This window comes from Harpia harpyja, chromosome 18 (assembly GCF_026419915.1).
Source record: "Harpia harpyja isolate bHarHar1 chromosome 18, bHarHar1 primary haplotype, whole genome shotgun sequence".
Taxonomy (NCBI): Eukaryota; Metazoa; Chordata; class Aves; order Accipitriformes; family Accipitridae; genus Harpia; species Harpia harpyja.
In genome coordinates, this window is record NC_068957.1 from 16,283,493 (window position 1) to 16,305,416 (window position 21,924).

General features: G+C 47.0%; 1 protein-coding gene across 1 annotated transcript in view; it reads left to right on the forward strand.

Annotated features, from left to right (window-relative positions):
- Positions 1-934: 934 nt before the first annotated feature.
- Positions 935-21,924, forward strand: part of LOC128153668 (protein FAM162B-like) — a 69,173-nt gene continuing 48,183 nt past the window's right edge. Inside the window, 3 exon segments of the mRNA XM_052813183.1 lie at positions 935-1,240; positions 3,094-3,199; positions 4,611-4,719. Of these exon segments, the coding sequence (XP_052669143.1) occupies positions 1,108-1,240; positions 3,094-3,199; positions 4,611-4,719 (348 nt within the window). The 5' untranslated portion in view covers positions 935-1,107.

Sequence of the window (21,924 nt, forward strand, 5' to 3'; positions counted from 1 at the left end):
ACACACTTTGATTATCTGCAATATTGCATTTGATAGTATTACTAAATAGTTCTGAAAATTTTCCTTTTGGCAACTGCTTCTTCTCTTTCAAACAGATTTTTTTTCCCTACTTGTAAATCAGCTTTAGACCCTTGTATGTCTAAGGACAGTAAATACCCCACTGCTCCAAATGAGACAAGTATTTTGCATTTCCATTTCCTGACCCATCAAGGAGAATTTTGCGCAAAACGCAGGAGAAATGTCGAAGTGATAAAATAGCATTTGTTTTTTGTTCATTCTCTGGTTAGAACAGCTGATGTTATGGAAAATACCCAGCACTATCCAGACTTTGTGGAAGTTGAATTCAAAGAAGGCAAATACTTTATAGGTACTGCTACATTTCCGTGACAATTTCACTGACTGACAAATACTGCATCACCTGAGGTTTTTGACATAATTTCTTAGTTTACTGATTCAAACTAAAATATATCTGAAATATATTTCTTTGCCAGGAAAGTTTGCAGTCTGGATGCGGGATGGATTCCCCATCTGCATTTATAGCCACAAACATCAGCTTTAGTTTCCTTCTGCCAAACCACATTTATTCTGAGATAGGGAAAATGCTGCTCCTCTTCAAAAAGTCTGTTTAACGCAACTGATTTGCAAGATTATTTTTTAGCTGAGAACAATTAAGAACTCTAACAGCTTAACCGGCTGTGATAATTAGCAGTCACTAGGTCTATCTTTGGGGAAATACAGCATGCTGTCCTATTTTAGTCCTACCATAGTAAGGACTGAGAAAATAACGTAGACACCCATTGCTCTCCTGAGCAGCTCCTTGGGATGGAGAGCCTGGGGCAGAGCCCGGGCTGGGCGTGAGCTGCTGCAGCAGTGATCTCTGCCTGCCTAGCTTGGAAGGTGTGTCGATTTGGTAAACACGGGTGATAAATTTAACTAGTCATCGTGACGCAAGCAAAAACGGTTGGCAGCCAGGGTGGAAACGCGTGCTACTCCCTTCTTACAGGAAGGGGTACTTTTACGTTAATAACTCCTAGAAGCAGCCTTCTGGGCTCCTGCTGGTCCCCCTGCGTGCTCCCAGGTGGGTGGGAGGTGGTGGTCCGGACTGGGATGCTGGGGGGGCTGCTGGGGCGCAGCCCCGGGCTGTGGCGGTGGGTGGCTCGGCCAGCCCTGCACCCCGCCAGAGCCGTCGGCGACAAAGTGAAGGGCGCTCGGGACGAGGCTTTGGAGACGGCTAATCCAGGTGGGTAGAAAGGCTTTGGTTGCTGTTTCATGCTGCAGCACAGAGGGAAAGGGTATCTGCGGGAAAGGGTGAGAAAATGACCCTTGTTGTCATCTGTGGGTGTGTTAGCAGTGCTGCGTCTCCTGGGGTTACAAATGCTCCTGAGCCATGGAGGCCATTGAGAGCTCTGACTAGCACAGGGATAAAGTTTTTTGTGTTAAATAGTCCTCCTCCTGGGGTAGCAAATACAAACTGATACTTCATGTCAGGGTACCTGTTAATTAAAAAAAATTAATGAATGTTCCTCCTCCTACCCAGCTGCCAGGTTTCCAGAGGAGGACCAGTGCACATTCCCGCATGTGCAGGGCTGGTACAAGTGGCAGACTTGCACCCCTCTGCTCCCCCTGACACTCCCTGCCAGATTTACATCCACAGCCGTGCGTGCTTGGGGCAGGCAGAGGGCATGGGCTGCTCCCACATGGGCATGCTCCCTGGCATGGAGATAGTTTCTCTTTTTAATCTGTACCACCACCTCCTTGGCCATGCTTTTGCAGGCTTCTCACCCTAGCAAGGCTGGGCTATATGGGGCTGTCTGTGCTCCCATGGGATGGCTGTGGTTTCCAGCATGGGGCTTTGCCCTTGTCTTCCCTGGGATGGACCCTGTCCTTTTTAGCGATGCATCTTACTGCTTGCTGCGGATCTGATTCAGACACTTGCTTGTACTTCAGATGTAGCTCTCCTAGTCTCACTGGCACTCTGTAAGAAAACAGGAGAAGCAGGAGATTAAATTTAACTGAGGGTCTGGGTGCCAAGATTTGCCCCTGGGATTCTTCAGCCATTCACAAGTCCTGGCGTGCATGAGCAGGCCTGGGGCCAAGGCACTTAATGTAATTTCACCATCTCAATACAGGCAGAAGAGATGCTCCCTGTGCCCTGTTCTGTAGTGGCAGTAATTTCCTTTCAGCCAAGCACCAGCAATCCAGCACCAGCCAGGGAGTGCAGGACACGGAGACTGCGGACATCTTCGTGTCCATCCTTTCCTGCATGCCCTGGTCACCCATGGGGCATTTCTAAACACCAGTCCCACATTTGCAAGCACAGGGCACTACAACCTAGCATCTTGGGTGTACCTACCAGGGTGTGTGAGCAGTCCCAGCTACCTTGTGATGACCACCTGTACAGGTGTGCAATGCAAAAGCCAGGATTTGAGCTAGCCATTGCTTACCCTAGTTTTGCAGGATCTCCCTGCCACTGCCCTCATTGTGGCCTGTCATTGGGCTTGTTTCCATCAAGAGGAGCCAGAGTCCCTTTTCTCATTGTGCTCAGGATGACAGCATGCTAATGGCACCACTGTGGTAGTCTGGTGGGGTGTAATGTATCATCATTAGAGTACAGTAATGTGGTACCCAGCTTGCATGAGAACGACTGCCAGCCTCCCACCAGGCTGTATTTTAACAGACATCTCTCCCTCAGCGCTTTTAGAGGGAGATGCTGTCAAGAAGTTATTAGTGCTGCTGGCAGTTTGCTTAACTCACTAGTTGGGCCATTTAAAAGCAAGATGCTGTGGGCTTTGGTGACTTCAGCCCCACATCCTTTCCCTCCTTAATCAGGAAGGTTAGTAGAGATTTTTAGTTTAAAACCTACCTAAACTAAAGGAAAGAAAAAAAAAAGTAAGCAAAATGAAATAAGCTGCAAATGTAACAAAGCATCTCACACCAGCTGCTGAGTCCTTTTGACGTTAGAAAGCACATTTGGTTCTCACAGAATAGAAAAGTACCATTCTGAACTTTCAGTCCTTTTCCCCCTGTAACGACAGCTTTTTTCCTCTTCCCTTCTTTAAGCTTAGCTCATTGTTTTCTTTTAATCTCTTACAGGTTACAAACCTTTCAAAAATGACAGAAAGCCTACAAATTTTGATAAAAAGGTGCTGGTATGGGCAGGACGCTTTAAAAAGGAGGAGGACATTCCCAAGCACATATCGTAAGTAGACCTGTCTGAATGATGCTTTTGGCTGTGAACATACAGATTGAGACCCCAGTCTGCATTACCCAGAATTGTGCTCACATGGTGAGGGTTAGTGCTCCTCCAAGCTGATGGGGCCTGCTGCTACGGGTGTCCAAAAATAATCAGAATTTTTGGAAACATGAACTTTTTGGCACGCCTGGTGAAGTAAACTGGATTCGCTTGGTTTAGATATCATTAGTTTTAGACTAAGCTGAAGTGTCTTTTGCAAGACAAGTGGCTTTGTAACTCAGACGTCACCATGCTAAACTATCATCCACTTTGGATTTTTGCATGCTTTGTTAGTTTTTATTGATTAGCAATTAATAACCCTGTGTAAATTTTAAAAAGAAGTTGGAGCTGTATACAGCTTTGGTGACAGACATCTGCAATGAGTTCCTCGCATCTGGGCTATGGTTTCACCAAATTGTTGAGGTATTTCGTTAAAGGACTGTCACTCAGTTTTGGAGACCTAATGCTTCCTGATTTGTGATATCCTGGGGGCTCCTCCAGCTGTCCTTCCCCTTGCAGGTGTAAGTAAATCCATGGTTGGATACGATTTCATGAATGACTCATTGCCACGCTGCAGCCTCTTGCAAGTGTGAATTGTCAGATAAATGCTGTAAGTCATTCATGGAAGGTGGTGGAGATTTCCCAGTGACAGCTGTGGCTGTTCAGCTGCTTGGGAAGACAGCTCTGCACGGACGGCACAGTTGTCCGCTCCAGCTCGGGCTCAGCTTCCCGCCGCAGGCAGATGCTTGTGGGGCTGGTGCCAGCTGCCTGGCAGAGGGCCATGCTGCAGCGGGACAGGGCTGCAAAGCACCGCATGCAGCTGGGATGGGGATGTGGCCACAGACCCAGTCACCACTTGCTGTGCCTCCTTGCTGTGTGAAAACTCTCCGTTGCTCTTGGCCAAGATGTCATGCGTGTGCTTTTATTCCACTGAGGGTGGCATTGCCTGGCCCTGGTGGCATGGCCCCAGTGTCTCCTGGTGCCGTGCAGCACCCTGTGCTCTGCCCTGCAACACCCAAAGCTGGGGTCCTTGTAATTCCATTATCACAATGGAAAGACTTTCATGTCCTTGTCATTTTTCAGGTGTTCTCTCTCATATGCAATAAAAGAAGGCAGGAGGGCAGGATTTGTTATTCTTCTTGTTACTGATGACTATTGGGAGCAGCAATACCCCACCTGTGTGGGAGGGTGGCTAAAACTTTACCCCATAGGCTAATTTTTTGAGTCGTCTTCTAAGCACTTGCAGAAAGAGAAGGCTGAAACACATTGTACATTAATAGGCAGTTGCTGGAAGACTTGAGGTTTCATTACCCAGCTCCCCATGATCTCATTTCACACATGCTGCTGCAGGATGGAAACTCTGTTCTGTCCTCTGCAGGTCTGAGGTCCTCAACGCAGCAAGGAACAGCATCAGGATAAAGGTTTGCTACATCATGATTGCACTGACCTTGCTGGGCTGTTTGGCCATGGTTATCACAGGCAAAGAAGTGAGTATTTTTTCCGGGTGAACTGATCCATTTAATGTATTGTCCATTTATGCTCTCTTTGTAAATAAGCTCCAGAGTGACAGATAGGTTTGAGAATAAGTCCATGTAAGCAATATTTGCACAGGATTTCTATCGCTCCATTCTCTGGAGGAGAGATTGGCATGGGGAAGCACAACTTGCTGATTAATGTATTGCTTCTGACCCATTTTGCCATAAACCTGTGCAGTGCAATGCTCCGTATCATGGTATCTCAACAAGAGGCCGGTCCAAAGGTTGTGGAGTAGCTCAGACAATGTCAATGGTACCTAGTCCTGCCCTGCATCCATGGGCCATGACGGTTCTGCCTGCCTAGCCTGCATGCCACCATGGCCACCAAGAGCTGTGACACTTACTTCTGCCCATCCCACTGGTGGGGAAGGAGGGTCTCCAGCCTGACTTGCATGTCCCAGTGCACCTGTAAACAATTTGCAGTGTAATTTTCCCGCTAATCAGAGCTGCAAATGCTGAAAATTTGGTAAAACAAGGAAACACATTAACTTCTGTCATTGCAAAATATCAAAAAGGACAGTGGGGTGTCAAAGCAAGTGGTGCAAATGTGGGGAAGTCTAGTGGTGGGAAACGTGTGCATGCAATGATTTTCACCATTTCTTTTCAAGGCTGCTAAAAGGGATCATACGCTGCTGAGGATGAACATGGAAAAGAAGGCCAAATGGAGGGCTGAAGTGGAGAAAGATCAGGAGGCAGTTGTTGGGAAGCCACAATGATTGGGAACAGATTTATTTTAACAGCAGGATATAAGTGATTAGCATATGTACCCGTCTTCATTTAACTCTTTGAAGCTTTTTCACTGAAACTCTCTCAGGGCAAAGACTTCACTGCTTAAAAACTGCTCCATACAAACTGGGAAACTCCTATGGAATCTCCAACAGCTGCTTTCTGTGGCCTCTGGTCTTTGGCACTGGGTTCAGCTGAAATATAGAAATCTCTTCTAAACTGGAAAGTGTGGGAAGGGTGAATGTTGGAGTCCCCAGCTCAGGATCAGCTTTTTGTGGTGCTGCTGATGCTCAACGTGGCTGTGGGGCCACCTCCTTGCAGCCAGGAAGGATGCAGCCCTACATCAGAGAGCATCCCATTCTGTGCAATGCCTCTAGGGCAAACGGCCTTGGCCGAAGTGGCCCAGGGCAGGGGGAAATGGAGTCTGAAATGCAGTCACAAAGAGGTCAATTATCTCTACCTCTGAGCCTGCTGCCATCGCTGTCCCCTCCCTCCCCAGCCTCTCACGGGATCCCGTGGCCAGGGGAGAGGGGGGGCCATGAGAATGAAGAGGTGTTGGGAAGATGGAGGAGTGAGAGCAGACCCTGTTGACTGATTTGGGCCAAAAGGGGCTTTGGGCCAGAGGAGGTGGTGGTGATGTGGAGTGGTAGCATGGGCACGCAGAGTGGTTTGGTTGCTGTGGGGCAGCCTGGGGATCCTGTGCCTGGTGCAGGGAGCCTGGCCTGGAGGCACCTCTTGTCCTGTTGCACCTCACTGCTTTTACGTTTTCATCTTCTGCTTCCAGTCATTGTCATGAAAGTTCCCTAGCACTTCCTTAGTTGTGATTTTAGTCAGGAGTAATTGTTAATACATGGTTTGCTAAAACGGGATTCTTTTTAATCATCATAGTTCATTAATTCATAATAAAACAGCTGTCCAGTTACATCTAAAACAAACGCATCTCTTCACAGCTTCATTTAAAGTGTCACCAAACTCTCTGGGATGATGTTTAACAGATGGGAGAGATCGTAATGAAATATTGAAAGTTACATTTTCCTGAAGTGATTTACCTTCAAGATAGGCCCCAGTTCATGCTTGTGGGTGCTGACGGTCTGAGCCCCTGTCTGTTATTCATAACCCTTCAAGACCTCTAAGACAGGCTGGTGGAGCTGGGTGTGCTGCGTGGGGTGCCAAGGGACATGGAGTGACAAAACCCAGCCATCTTACCCAGCTGCCATAAGAGAAGGCATATGCTGTAACCACGCTTAGCCTTTGTGCCATGTCCTGAGCATCACACCAAGGCTTGGCCTTTGCAAGGTTTATGAGTTGGAGCAGTTGCACTTGTCTTCCAGGGGAGTCTGGAAGCTCCTGCTCAGGTTTCTGAGGTTTATTGTGTCAAAAATCATGTCCACTTACTGCTGCTGTGTTGCTACACGAACAAACTGCTGGCAAGGATGGGCTGGGGCATTGGCAGGTGGTCAGCAGTTGTTGGGCTGGGAGACTCCATCTCCTGTGCCTGTGGTTGTTGGGCAGCTTTCTCCCTCCGATGCTACTTAGGAGCACTTTTCTCCACATTGCATGCCAATTTAGGATGAGGAGCATGTGCGAGGGGGATGTTATGTCTGTCACAGCTCAGTGTTTGCAGTCCTTGTTTCCAACTCAGAGCCCTGTGCAGTACAATTCACCAAACGTGATTTCTGCTCCCTGTAGTATTCCTCACGAAGTGCATCTCAGGGAAGTGAAAGTAATGGTCTAGGACAAGCACAGAGTGAACAAGTCTCTGCTGAGAAGGCACTTTTGTCTGCACATGTAATATGGGCTCTTTCATTTTACATGACCTGGTTTTCTTAGTGCAATAAACCTCAAGAATTACCTCAAAGTTAGTGTTCATTTGGGAATAAACTAAAACAGCTCATCAGACTTTTTTTTTTTAAAATTCTTAAATGGCTTTCATGTGCCCTTTTTAAGAAGGCACATGTAACACTTAAAGGAACCCCTTTCAATGCTTGTAAACAAATCCACATCCATGTTCTGAGCTTCTCTGACTTAAGCAGGAAAGGAGATGACCATAACCATATATAAAGAACAAGCAAATTAATTGTGACTTGTTCCACCCTCTGTTCTGCACTTCCCTCTGCCTGGGAAAAAAACCAAACTGCTTCAGGTGTGAGCTATTATCAAATCCTCTTAAACAGCCCGGGTCTCTGTTGACTAGTGCATAAAGCTGCTGCATTACACATTGTTTTTAAGAAAAAGGAAAAATCAGTTCCTCCTCCCTGAGCCACTGATGACAGGCCAATTGTGAGCAATCAGATGATCCAGGTGCTTCTGGGCTCTCACAAAGAGCTATGACTATTATGTAGGGAATAATCCTTTATCAGTCCCGACTACATGATTATTCATTTTAATATCATAATATTGCCCAAAAAATCAATCGGACTGTCCTGGTTTCAGCTGGGATAGAGTTAACTGTCTTCCTAGTAGCTGGTACAGTGCTATGTTTTGAGTTCAGTATGTGAAGAATGTTGATAACACTGATGTTTTCAGTTGTTGCTCAGTAGTGTTTAGACTAAAGTCAAGGATTCTTCAGCTTCTCATGCCCAGTCAGCGAGAAAGCTGGAGGGGCACAAGAAGTTGGCACAGGACACAGCCAGGGCACCTGACCCAAACTGGCCAACGGTGTATTCCATTCCATGGGACGTCCCATCCAGTATAGGAATTGGGAAGTGGGGGGCGGGGAATCACCGCTCAGGTGCTGGCTGGGTGTCGATCGGCGGGTGGTGAGCAATTGCACTGCGCATCATTTGTACATTCCAATCCTTTCATTATTGCTGTTGTCATTTTATTAGTGTTATCATTATCATTATTAGTTTCTTCTTTTCTGTTCTATTAAACCGTTCTTATCTCAACCCGCGGGTTTTGCTTCTTTTCCCGATTTTCTCCCCCATCCCACTGGGTGGGGGGGGAGTGAGTGAGTGGCTGCGTGGTGTTTAGCTGCTGGCTGGGGTTAAACCACGACACGGACCAACAGCTGGCTTGCACTGGGTGGGTGGTGCGTGGCTGCTGGTGTAGCACAGCCTCGGTTGGAGCCGTCCTCTGTAGTAACTGGAGATGCCAGCAGAGGACATTGTGCAGCTGATGTCTCTCCAACACTGGGACTTAGCACTGCTTGTTAAAATCCGTTTCCATCTGTGTTTGCAAAGTCCTTTGACTCTTCTCTTAAAAGCTTCTAATTAACACAGCTTCCTGAATGTACAATTGGCTAATCCTCACCCACCACCTTACGGTTGTGGGTTTTTTTTTTATTTCCCCTCCCATCTATATTGCTTCAGTATCACACCTGATCCCCCAGTCATTTAAAAAAGGGATGGGAGTTTTTATTAGGTAGGAGCTATTCTTCCCTTTTTAATAACGTGCCTTGTATTTCCCCAGCCTAGCCCTGAGGACAATGTGAGGGGCTGATTCCTTTCCAAGGCAGGGGATAGAGCTGAGAGTGTGCAGGTTTGCTGCAATGCTTGGGGAGACCAAGGGTGAGTCCTTTCAACTCTCACCTGCTCATTTACTGCTCTGTACTGGGAGGAAAGAATGCTTCTCCCCTTGCAGGATTTTTGCCATTTTAATGAATTCACATATGGAAATGGTTAACAACGTGCTGGTGGCTGGTGCCATAGAGATTTGCATTATAGTAACAATTATTGGGGAAGATTTTCCCTAGTAGCTGGAGTTGATCTAATTCTGCTTCCACTAAAATCAGTGCTGCAGTTCCTCCTGGCTGTAGATTAACGTTATCATCCACCATTTTTTTAAATTTCACTGACTTCTAGAGACTCAGCTTTCCCAGGGAGCCAGGCTGCTGTGGGGCAGAGCTGGGTGCACCAAGCTTTCTTCTACTAATGTGGTGAGATCAAGCTTGTACAGGAAGCTCTGCATAGTGAGCATCCCAGTGTCCCAGAGAAAAGGTGTGAGATAGGAAAGTCTAAGCTCAGGAGATCTCAGTCCCTTCCTTACTCATTTTGCCTCTCTTTTGGACCTGCTCAGGGGGTTTCTAGTGGTGCTTGATTTCTTTCCATCCATCAGCTATGTGCAGCTCTTCTGGGATGCAGCAAGGCTGACATGATTCTGCACTTGCAAAGGACTTTTTCCCTGGATGCAGATGAAATCTTGCCATTCAGAAAGACCTCATTTGAAAGAACGGGGAAGTCTTTAAGTGTTTAGTCTCCCACCAAGCTTGGAAACTGCTGCTTATTTTAAGGCTGAACGCACCCAGCTTCAGCTTCCAGGCATTGGATGTTGTGTTCAATATGGAATATAAAATATCCCATCTCAACTCGTTCCTGTGTGTAACCAGTCACCCCTCAGCTATTGTTTGCAGTTGGATTCCTGCTATGTTCAAAACACCCGTATTTTCTAACCATTGCTTGGTGGGTATCACTGGCTTACTGGCCATTTAAGTGGCTGACACTATAGTGAATTTATTCCTGTATCAAGCAATTTACTACATTAGTAGCCTCTTCATAAGCAATCCAAATAGATTTTTTTGTTTGTTTTAGCATAGAATCAATAATCTAGTACTTTTGCAGAAAGAAAGGATGTAAAAGCTTTCCAGGATTTACTGACTACCCTGGAAAATTAAAAAGCAGTGGTTATGCATCAGAAACTTGTTCTCCTCTGTCTGTGCCCAAGGCACCAGCACCTGCAGGAGCAGCATGGCCAGCCAGTGGTTGCAAATCTGCTTTTGTTCCTGGGACTGCCAAGGGTCAGCTCAAATGAGCTTCGAAGTTGAAGGTCTTCTCTGGGTAAGATGCAATGATGGTTTGGATCTGTAAAAGGACCTGCTCCCTCTTACCACAAAGATCTTTCCAGCTTGGAGCAGCCTCATGCTTTCTCCTTTGCTCAGTACCATTGCAGCAAATAAGCACTGGCTCCTTCTGGCCCACAGGTATCTGGGGTCCTCATGCCCATCATGATTTCAGACGTGGCTTAAACACCACTTTCCTGTCTGGATTTGGCACAAAGTCATTCTAGCCTAGCAGGAAAGCAAGGCCAATGATCAAAGATTTGAATTAATTAATGGATCATTCATTAATGCATTGAGGTAGCATTAAAGCAATTTTCCATGGTTAAGTAGTTTGATGATCATTAGTGCTCTGTGATTTACTGCAAAACCTCTGTGACAGTCATATGGTGAGTAGGTAGCTCCTGAAGGGCTCTGAAAGGACCTGACCATTTAATTTCTTTGGTCTGTGAAGGATCTGGACACAAATCTCATCATTACATTAGTCTAGCTGGCTCCACACCTTGCCTGTGTGTGAGACAGCTTTCTACATGGAAATCCAAAGCTGGGATCTGACTCTTCCTCTGCAGCACTGTGTTCCTCAGTGAAGGAACCCAAACTTTGAGCTATTTGGGCAGGGACTGCTGTTTGCTCTGTGTGTGAGGGCTTGCCATAGGGAGGAGGTCAGACTGGAACAGGATTTCATAGAAAAGAGGTGGGTTCACTCATGGCTTATGTATGCTCTGCAGCATGAGCAGAGTTATCAGAAACTGCTGGTGGGACTAGACCAGAAAATTGAGGGATTTGCATGCTGGTCTGTAATATACTTCTCCCAGATTTTGTATGGTCCTGAGACTTTTTCTAAATGAAATGGAAACCAAAATAACCCAATGAATTAGTCATATGCTAATTACAATAATTCCTAATGGTTCATGTTTCTGTTTCCACAGAATGTATGAATGCAAACACAACTCTCGTGGTGCACTGTGAATTGTACCACGGTTACACAGATCTCCTAGCTCCCCAGTAGCTGTTTTATCACTGTCTAATCATTGTCCTGCAACAAATTTCTAACAGTAGGGCTATAATCTTTACAAAGGACATCCATTAGGGCTGTAAAGATATCATTAAAGCACTGCTGCTCCGGGGGGGGGGGGGGGGGGGGGGGGGGGGAGTGGAACAATCTCCAGAATGGTTTCAGACTGTACTAAGGTGCTGGAGTAAACCTTGAAAGGTAGGCAGTTAAATATCCAGCATTTCAGTGCTCTAAGCCCCATGAGAGGGTAATTTTACTTGACAAACAAACCTTAATGCAAAGCAAAAATACAACTATTGCATATTGTTCTCTCCCACTCGTTTCCTTTTTTCTTCTCCTAAGAGCCGTTGTGCAGGTGGCACTGGGGATGCTGTGAGCTGGGGACCGCTGGGTGCCCACTGCTGTGGCATGAGCCTACGCATGGGCAGTGGGATGCTGTGGGGCTGGCAAGAGCCGCACAGTGAAACTCCGCAGAAATGGGCAAGAAGCTGCCTGTGCAGCTGCAGTATCTAATGTGCCAATTCCAACAGCCTTTCTGTAGCTGCTAATGTTTAGTGTTTGAGGAGTTTTTAATCTACTTGCTTCTTGTTGCCTTTGCTGAATGCACCAGGGAGGGATCTTGAGCTCATTTCAGGTGAAGTCCACGTGTCTGTGGACTTCCATGGGTGACAGCTGGATGTGCGAGTGTCTGCTGCTGCTGGGAGGACACAGGTGTCCTGCCAAGGTGGGTTCTGGGAGCCACGGAGGAAACTGCACAGGGTGAGGAGCAGAGACAGCCGCTGCTCAGACGGTGCTTTGCGTACTGCTCCCCAAAGGCGGCTGATTCCCTCCCGGTGTCCTTTGCTCCGGGCCAACCTCTGACCTGGCACCTGGGTGCTCTGCAGCAGATGGTGCCATCCTCCCAGAAGCCAGGCTGTGAGATCCCAGCTGCTCAGGGGCTCCCAGGACAGCATCAGCTCAGTCAGCACAGGTGAGAGCTGCAGTCCCACAGCCTGGGGCTTTCACCTGCCCATGGGGTGATGGGGCTGGGAATGGGCTGCCTGGCTGCGGGGGGGCCAAGCAGAACAGTGCATCCACCCTGCTGTCACATCCTTCCTCTGCTCAACCCACCAGCACAGGCAGTTGCTGTGGTTCATCGCCCTCTGGACTTCCCACAACACATGAACTCTGCAATATTCATCATGTGGGACATTGGCCTTCTTTTCAAGAAGCTCTTAATGTACAGTAACTACCTTAGGGCTGGTCTTCTTTGGGAAGAACTAGGACAGAGTGTTCAGCAGAGCACCTTGAGCCCAAATATTTTATTTTGCTTCAATTAGTCAGAGAGAAATAGTAATAATAATTAAAAAAAAAAAATCAACCCTGGAAAAAGCGTGCCTGCACATGAGCCTGAGTCACCCAGATCCACTTTCCATGCACAAAAGTTATGCACCAGCCTGGAAAATGATTTGCAATATCCCTCAGGTTTTTTCCTTTACACGTATATTTACATAAAGGAAGGTAAAAATCTCTGCAGCCTACCTTTATCTCAAAAGTAGGTTTCCCTTGAGACAGAGTGAAATAGTGTGGCTGTCTCATCTGAAGGAAGAATGATGTAAATTTTGCTTTCAGCCCCATGGAAAGAAGCTGAAAGTTTTGCACTGGGAAGAGGCAGCCAAGACTCTGCTTCCCTACTGCTACTGGGGGATCTAACCTCTGCCATCCTCAGCACCTCCTAAAGAACACCACAACAGCAGTCAGTGCAATGTCATGCTTTTTAGAGGTGGGGAAATCTGCACCCCTGGGAGCAGGGCTGCCCTGAGAGGAGGCAAGCGCAGGTGGCATGGGCATCACTCCTTTATGGGCTTGTTTTGCTCTTAGACCTGAGGACTTGGGATGAATGAGGTTTAAGGGCTGGGTTTGGGGTTCTGGGAAGGGGTCCCCCATCGCCCAGGGGCCTGGAGATGCTGCTGGGCTCTACGTAAGACCCCGCTGTGGTGGCTAGCCCCTGTGGGGTGCCCCTTGGAATGTACCAGAAACAGCCCAAGGGTGACAGGAGAGAAGGGAGGGCTTCGATCCCTCTTCCTCTGACTTCCTCCTCCCTGTTAACAGCATTTTCATCAACAAGGAAAAGTGATTTGAGTTGCTTTTACACATCAGCCAGGGGTCATGACCTGGAAATTAAGGCAGCCCCCCACATGCACTTATCAGCCCTCTCATGGAGGCTTGGCTGGGGTCTGGATGCTCTCACACAGCAGTCGGTGCAAGCTCAGCGCTTCCCAGCTAATGCATTCCCTTGCTGCTCTGTATGCAGGCATACTTCTATAAACAGCAATAAAACCATGTACTTAACCAATAAAACAGGCGTGGGAGCTCTGACATCCAGGCATCAGAGCTGAGATAACGGCTCTCTTGGAAACTAACCCTCTGCATAGGCCGAACCATTATGATTTCTAACTGTACAGCTATTATCCTCCATTATCCCACTCATCGTCTCACTGCCCTTGCCGGAGTGTGATCTGTGTCATATGCCAGCTTTCAGCCCACTATTAGTGTCCTCGAGTCCCCAGCACCGATCCCCCTGGATGCTGTGTGGTTCGGGCAATTCGGGTGCTCGCCAGCTTTGGGGTGTTTGGCTGGGTGTCACCGTTATTTTCTCAGGTTTTGCTGAGTGTGAGATGAGCACTGTTTGCAGCGTGGGCTTCCCTGGCAAACCTGGTTCCCGTAGGGAAGGGCTTGGCACTGCTCATCACACACATTGTGCATCCTGACTAACAGCATACTTATGCATTTTATCGACCGACTCGCGTACCGGCCGATAAAAGCCTGTTGCTGAAGGGGAAACCTGTCTGCCAGCTGTAAAATGGTGTGTTTAAATCAACTGCGTGCTGTTTATCTGGCTCCACAAACCCAGGAGCAGTTGTACAGCACTGGTCTTCCAGAAACGTGGGCTTTGCTCTGAAGAGGTGGAGGAGCAGGTAACGGCTAGTGGTCTGAGATGAGGGAGTTGGAAACACAAGTTCATGTAAACTGCCCTGCTATGAAGTGCAAAATTCTGTGGTTTTGAACCATGAACTGTTTGATGCTTAATTTTGGAAGTATAGACCAAGTGCCTTAGAAAAAGGAGGATTGTGTGGTACGTGTCTTAGTCATTACAGAAGGTTTTTGTAATAGAGGCAGGGAGTGAAGCAGTGGGGGACCGTAGGGCTGGGCAGCTTGGTGCCGTGGTGGAGAACTCGGTGCCCCGGCTCTGCCTGCTGCCGAAGGCAGGACACAGCAGTGTTGGGCGTGCTCACGTGCGTGTTTAGTGCTACCGTGCACCCTCCAAATTTGCTGCTGTAAAAGCCGGTGAACCCTTCACTGTGCTCCGGGCGGGGGTGGCACAGCCGGTGCTTGTGGGGAGGAGAAGAAGTAACGCTCTGCGGGCTGTGCAAGGCCTGAGCTGAGCGCAGAGCAGCCTGACACAGGGCTGGCAGCGTCTCCTGAATATCTCCTGAGGCTGAGAGCATGAAAAAGCCTTGTGAGCCTCTGGACAGAGGGTTAGTGAATTTTTTGTGGCTGAAGCACTCCTGCTTCGCCCTAGCTGCCAGCTGTGCTTGGGCCCTTGTTTTGGGCACTGCTCTGAGCTAGTGCCCTGCCACAAAACCAGGAATCGTGTCCCAAGGGTGCGTCTGATCCGTAGCTCTGCCCCATCTCAGGCCACCAATATCAACCTGCCAAATGCTCTGCTCTTAGCCAGGTGGCATCCATGCAGACTGCCAGCCCTTGGTCTGGGGTGGGATTTTCTGGTGGACCTTGCTGGGGTGGCTGCAGTGGCCGGCCCAGGGCATGCCCACTCCTCCAGTACACCTGCACCAACAACCTCCTAGTGTCCTCCCCATCTCTCATGAGAGAGGAATGGGACTTCTAGCTGCATTTTAAAATGCAAAACCACAGCCTGACATCTATGGAAAGTTAAGCTTGGTGCAAGAACCTTTAGAGACTCCGATTTTAATTGACTGGGGAATAGCTTTTAACCTAGGTTGAAACTAGAGGCAGATTTGCATAACAATTTATCTAAAAGCTCCACCACCTCCCACAGCCAGAACAAGGAAACCTGTTTCTGCTCGGTTTTATGTTTTAAGTGCTTCTAACAATGGAGCAATTCAGTGTTTAAGTACAATTTGCAGGCTCTACAACAATAGCCTGCTGCAGAGAAAGCTCCCTCCTGGCATTTCCTCATTTCTCAAGTTCTGCTCGGAGGCCTGAGTGCATTTTAGTAAAAACTTTATCCTCCCTTTGGCTTACCATTCATTCAGTTACTTGTTGAAGATTTAAGTAGTTCCAGAATATACTGTTTTAATTTTTTTTTTATTCTTGTGGCAGAAAAAGCCATTAAGCCCAGATTCAACTTCATGCACGTGAGCAAAATAGCTTTTATTAATGCCTTTAGCTGTGATGGAGTGAAAACTCCAAGCTGTCAGCTCTAACTGCAGGAAGAGTCCTGACGCTGTGCTCAGGTTTTATATTAAAAAAGGATGAGAAACCGAACGTCAACATGTCAGTGAAAAGCCTGTGAAAGCAAGAACACACGATACATTGTTTATTAATGTCATGGTTCAGTTAAAATGTGAAAGCTGTCAAGTGGGGAGGAGAAAGTGGGGCCCAAGTTTCTATCCAGGCAGGCTTTACAGTCCTTGTTTGACTTTTTTTTTTTTTCTCCCCTCTTTCACCTTTCCAAGTAGGAAGCTCAGGGTCCAGCCAAACAGCTGATTATCCATCTCCTTACACCAGCAGATATCAGTGCCCCTCCTCCCTCAGAATACCTCCACCACTGAGCGAATCTCTCCAGGCTCTTCAGTGATTTACTGGCAACCTCCTCCATCAGGTCACAAAACCCGGTTTCTGAGTGTGGAAAGGGACTTGCTGAGCAGGGCTGCCTGTCCAAAGGAATGCAGGTTTCTTTTTTTCTGCCCAGAAGCTTCATCTCAGCAGAGTATGCTGTGTGGCTCTCTGTTGGGGGTTTTTAATGTCAGGTGTGGTGCTGAGGAGCTGGGCTGGAGCCATGTAGCCCAGACCATGCACGTCCCCTCCCTGGTATTGCAGCCCCCTGCCCTGGGTGGCAGCCACTGACCACGGCACCCAGGTCCCACTGTGGTGGCAGGGACTAAACCTGCCCTGCAGAGTAGGGCTGAAAGAGGGAAACTGCTGTTACTGGGTTATCTGACCTCAGTGGGGGTAAACGTGACATGGAGGTGGGTTGGGAAGTGCTTCCTCCTTACAGTGGTTCACCTAGCAGTGGCTGCTGTCGGCCAGCTGGGATTCGTGCTCACATACGCACAGACGTTTCCTCTCCTGCTTAATCCTGCAGCTTTGTTAATAACGAGTTTGCACTATGCAGTTGGACAGAGACTGAATCTGGCCCAGATTTGATCAGGGATACAGGAAGACAGCACACTCACACCTTGCAGAAGCTGCTATGTTCTCTGCCAGAAACGCAGCATTTCTTTGTTTTTCAAGTAAATCTCTGGTTGCTGTGGTTTCAGGGAAGCACAGCCTCACATTGCGGAGAGGCTGGAGCAACAGTGAGCAGTGTGAAGCTCCCCAGCCCTGCCACAGGGCTCATTTGGCCACTGGTTTCCACGTCAGTGTTGCCACCTGGGCCACCTCCAGCTGCAGGGGTGCAGGGAGCAAGGTCCTCTGGCCCAGACCTTGAGGGACTTCCTTGGATGTAGAGGTCTTTCCAAGATCACACCTACCCCATGTGGCTGCAATGCATGGGTACAGACCAGGTAGTTTACACCTCCAGAGAAATATGATAATTTGATTTAAGAAAGTCCCCCTGTGCCAACACTTTGCCTACAAGTTTCAGCAGGATGTGTAAAATCTATCCTCAGAGCCCAAAGGTTTTCCCACCACTGTAGGTTTAGTGTTATAATCTTTTTTTTCAGTCTGTTTAGCATCCAGGCTGTCAATCAATACATCTTGTCTCAAATAAAGGATTTTGACCTTGGTTTATTTTACACCTGTGGGTGAAATCTTGTAGCCATTAGAGGCAGTTCATCTATTACACAGTCAAGGAACAGGCAGGGATTGTTAGAAATACTAACTATCACCTTTGGGGCATCTGTGAGGATTGCAAGAAGCAGCAGCACATCCAGGTGGCTTTCAGAGGGAGGCTGGCAGCTTAGGAAATGCTCTCAGAACTGCTCCTGCCTTTGCTGCTGGCCAGCACTGTGCTGATTAATCATTTTTAAAGTTCAGTGAATCCATAATCTTGCTGGGAAATGTTGAGAAAGCAAATTTGCCCTGAACAGAGGGCAGTGAGTAGGCTCTGAGGGTAGGACTTGCTCCCATTTTAAATAGGTCTTTGTTGGTGCAAAACTGACTTCATGTAGGATCCATAAGTGTCTCTATTTTTCCTTCCCTTGGCCTTTTTCCCTTTGAGGGAAGACAATTTATTCAGTTTTTCACAGCTCTTAAATTTCAGTGAGAGTTTTGGAAATGAGGGATGGTTTCCTTCTCCTCTTTCTAGCAGGGACATGCGGGGAGTGAAGGCAGAAGATCATCCTGGGAGGGCAGGAGGGGTCTGCTCCTCCTCACCTGCCTGCCCTGCCTAATCCATACTGGCCACCAGCATTAGCTTTGCAAGGGAATACCTGCCCTTTGACTGCCACTATTTTTTGAGTGTAGGAGTGACACAAACCAGAGCTGTAGTTATGATGGAAAACAAATATGAAAGGGAAGAATTTGTCCCTTTGCACTTTCTTCTATGAGTAAATGGCAACAGTTCAAACCCAGCATCGTTAAACTGTTCAGGAAAAACGGGAGCTCATAGAAAGAGAGGTCGATTCCTGCTTCTGTGTGGACCGAAGCCACCAAAATTACTCTTTCTATGGCATCAGCTCCTCCATCACCAGCAGAGTGAGTCCAAGAGGTAAAGATAGTCAGGGAGGCAGGAAAAATAATAATCCACCTCTATTTTTTTCTTACCAAATTAAATGACCTGCACTGGGGAGTTTTAACACTTCTAAATGGTTGACTGAAGGTCCAATTTATTTCCTGTCAGACTCTTACATGCTTCAGTGTGATGAGGACTGCCCTGTGAGTGCTGAGCAGCCTCTCCTTGCTCAGAGCCAGCATCCCTGGTGCACCATGTGTGCTCTGCCTGTGCGAGCTGCTCTGGACCACGAGTTCCTCACCCGCGTCCAAAAGCCACGCTCACCAAATGTGCTGCTTGCCCTCACCCCCTTGGACATTTATCAGGCTTTTGAGCTTGCAACTGCTCAGGCAGTGGGTGCAGGTTTTGGGTTGTTTTGTTGTTGTTTTTAAATAACTGCTGTGTTTGCAGCTAGTTTGGGGCTCCCCATGGCTTCCAGCAAAGGCAATGTAGTTATGAGCTGTCAGTGTGGGTAACTCTTCTGTCTCTCAGATGTTCAGTGTAGCTATGTTGCTGGTGTAAGGACACTGTCTTGCTTCTGTTGCACATGTATGGACACATGAGGCAAGCAGGAGAGTTTGGAAATGGATAGAGGTGGCTTTCGTGATGTCAGGGTGAGGCTCCTTGCAGTCTGCACTGTAGCTCTGGCCAGAGGGAAGGCAGCCAGGAAGCAGCTGTATTACTGACAAAAGCCATTTCTGAAGCACTTGATGATTTTAATAGCCTTCAGTTAATGCAAACAGATGAGGCTAAGCCAGGAAGGGCAGCCCAAAATGTGGGGCTTGCTGTTTTCCCAGGGAAAGCAGCCTAGTGCCAGGCTCCAGTAGGCAACTGAGATGCTGCAAACCAGTGAAGCTCTGCCAGATGCGATGCCATGGGGCCATGCTGGCTGGTGGGGGCAGGTGTTGGGGGCAACAACAGCTTATCTGGGTGAAGAGAAAACCGACCCACAGCGTGTCCCGGTCACGCAGACCTGCTGCTACTCCTTGGCTGGCTCAGATGGGCCAGGAGGTGGCTGTCTCAGAGCCCGGCAGGTTGCCTTTGCCCACCCACCCTCCTGTGCCCCACAGAGGTTTGTGGGTGTTTAAAATGCTCCGTGGTGTGACTGAATAACCCCAGCTGTCCTGAATGTCCCATCCTCAATTTGGATAGAACTTGTAGATAGGATAGGTCTGGATAGATCCTGCTCCTGCAGCTCCCAGCCTTCATCCGAGATTCCTGTACTGCATGGCAGGAACAAGAGAATGTGCCTGAATGTCTCCATCAGCTTTTCAAATGTGTCTGAGCCCTGATATCTGAAATTTGGCCAATACAGTACTCTCCAAAGAGCTGTGTAGAAGATAAAGAGCATATAATGGTAAAAACAGTGTCACTTTCCTGCACTGCACAGGGTCGCAATGCTGAGAGCTGAACTGCACATTATGGCATGCATAAAATTAGTGACATTGTGTTTTTGTTTCCTCCTTTGATTAGGAAAGCTTGTTGCAAGTCGTGTGTTTAAACAGATATTATGCAGGATGGCGATAACCAGTTTTAAGTCATTATACAAGCAGTTTAATTTGATGTTGCTCTATAAATAATCTAAGTCTATTTGCATGCATATTTTGTTGACAGGAAGATAAAAACCGTAATTCCTGCAAACAACATAACAATGTTATATCAATGGCAAAAAAGAGGAAAAATCTGCCTTTCAAAAGGCAGTGGTTCAATCATTAAAAAATAGAACTTCATCACATCCAGTAATAGTAAAAAAAAAAAAAAAAAAGTACACCTCCATCCATAACCTCTGTGGAAGCAGAGAAAAGACACAACCATGAAAGCTGGAGAGAGAATGTTTTGCATCATAGCTGAAAATACTGCTGGCTGATGTCACTATGTTGTTATAAAGGGTGGTATGTCCTGGTGCATCACTTAGATACACAAAGTAAACTTAATGTTTTTTGTCTATTCTTTGTAAGAATATCACATGCTTACAAAAGAAGAAAGAAACAGTTTCGTAGTTCAGTCAAGAGAATCTTTTAAAACAGATTTCTCTTTGTTGTGAGTCCAAAAGCAAATCTCACAGCCTGCTACTGTGACTTGCAAAGCTCAGGGGTCGTGTTGCCCCAGCACAGCTGCCAGCATTGGCAAAGATCTGCTGCCAGAGCATGCCCTGCTACCACAGGAGGTGGGCACACTCACAGGGAGTGGAAATAAGGGCCTAGCTTTTACAGATGGCAAGGAAAAATCGTTTATTTGGAAGATTCTTGACACCTGGCTTGAAATGCCTACCTTGTATGGCCTCTAAAAATTTCATCCCTCTTGCTGCTGTTCTGTGAGCAAAGCTCGGCAGATATAAACTTGTACCAAATAGGGTAAAACTAAGCTCTACGGGGAGTCCATTAAGTGTTAAGAGCTGACAAATGTGCAAATCTCTGATATTGCTGTCTTGTGCAAAAGGCACCCAAAGAGTCAAGCTTCCTGGACTGCAGAGTGCAGATCAGCGCATCCATTTCTTTGCAGGCCAAACAAACAAGAAATTTACTTTTCCTGAATTTTTTTGCTACATTTTATGAAACTGGCTGCTCTGGATGTTTATCCCCCTGGCACCTGCAGGGACACCTGGGCACCTCCTCAGATCTCTCCCTGTGCATAAAGATGAATTTTTTGAGCTCATATGGTGTTTGTTGTCTTGCAGTGAAGTTTTCTGGTCAAGTTTCCCTGTTGAAGTCTCCTGCTTGGTGGTGAGTGCAGGATCCCCAGGACAGGGCATCTTGGCCTTGAGGGCTGGCTTGGTGCACTCATTAGCTGTGTTTTGTGTGAAGGTGGTTCCAAGCCTGGAAGGAAACCTGGGGTAAGGCTTAGCTGTGCCCAGCTGTGCTCACCTCAGGGCCACCTAACCTGGCCAACACTGCAATGATGAATTCTGTAGAAAACAGCAAATTCATCCTGAAGATCTGTCTGCCAGATCCCAAAAGCTTTACTACAAAGAAGTGACAGCAAACAAGGCTCATTCTCATCAACAGTGAGACAGAGAAGCTGTCAGCAATCCTTTCACTAGCTTCTAACTCTTACTTATTAAGAGTTAAGTGTTGTTTGAAAAGAGAGAAGAGTGTAGCCTTCTTTCATATTTTTGCTCACTCAGTTTCTTCAGAATGAAACATTGAAGTTTGCAGGTGGTGTGGACAGTTTGGAAGAGGGACTCTGCTTTTAGTGTTGGTCCATTAGGTCTGTTGTTTGTTCACTATTTATTACTCCTTAAGACTTTGAATTAATTTAACAAACAATTTCATCTGACTGCAATAAATAAATAAATAAATAAAATACCATACAACTTTTCTTTTCCAAAGTCATATTTGCCAAGTCAGGGATGTATTACCATTTTGTTGAGGCACAGCAGTGGTTAAGAAAGTCATTGTATCTCTGGAGAACACACTTCATTCATTTCACAATGGGTGGTTCTTGATTATCCAAGTTGAGTTTCTTAATAAAAGATGCCTATTGTTGGAAATAAGCTGTAATTTAGCAAATATTCTTAGCGCAGAAGTTAATAACCTGACCATTTTAGAGGTAGCACTCTTTAGATTTTCATCTCAGTTTTGAGGCTATGAGAGAGCGCAGGGTCTCTTATCAGTTCCTAAAAGACAAACGTAAAAGACATTTTCTTGACTTGGACAGAACCTCCATTTGTTGTCATCTTGAAGAGCTGAAAGTTTTTCCAGTCTCACATAACTTCTCTCTGCTTTTTATTGTTGCTTTTAAAAC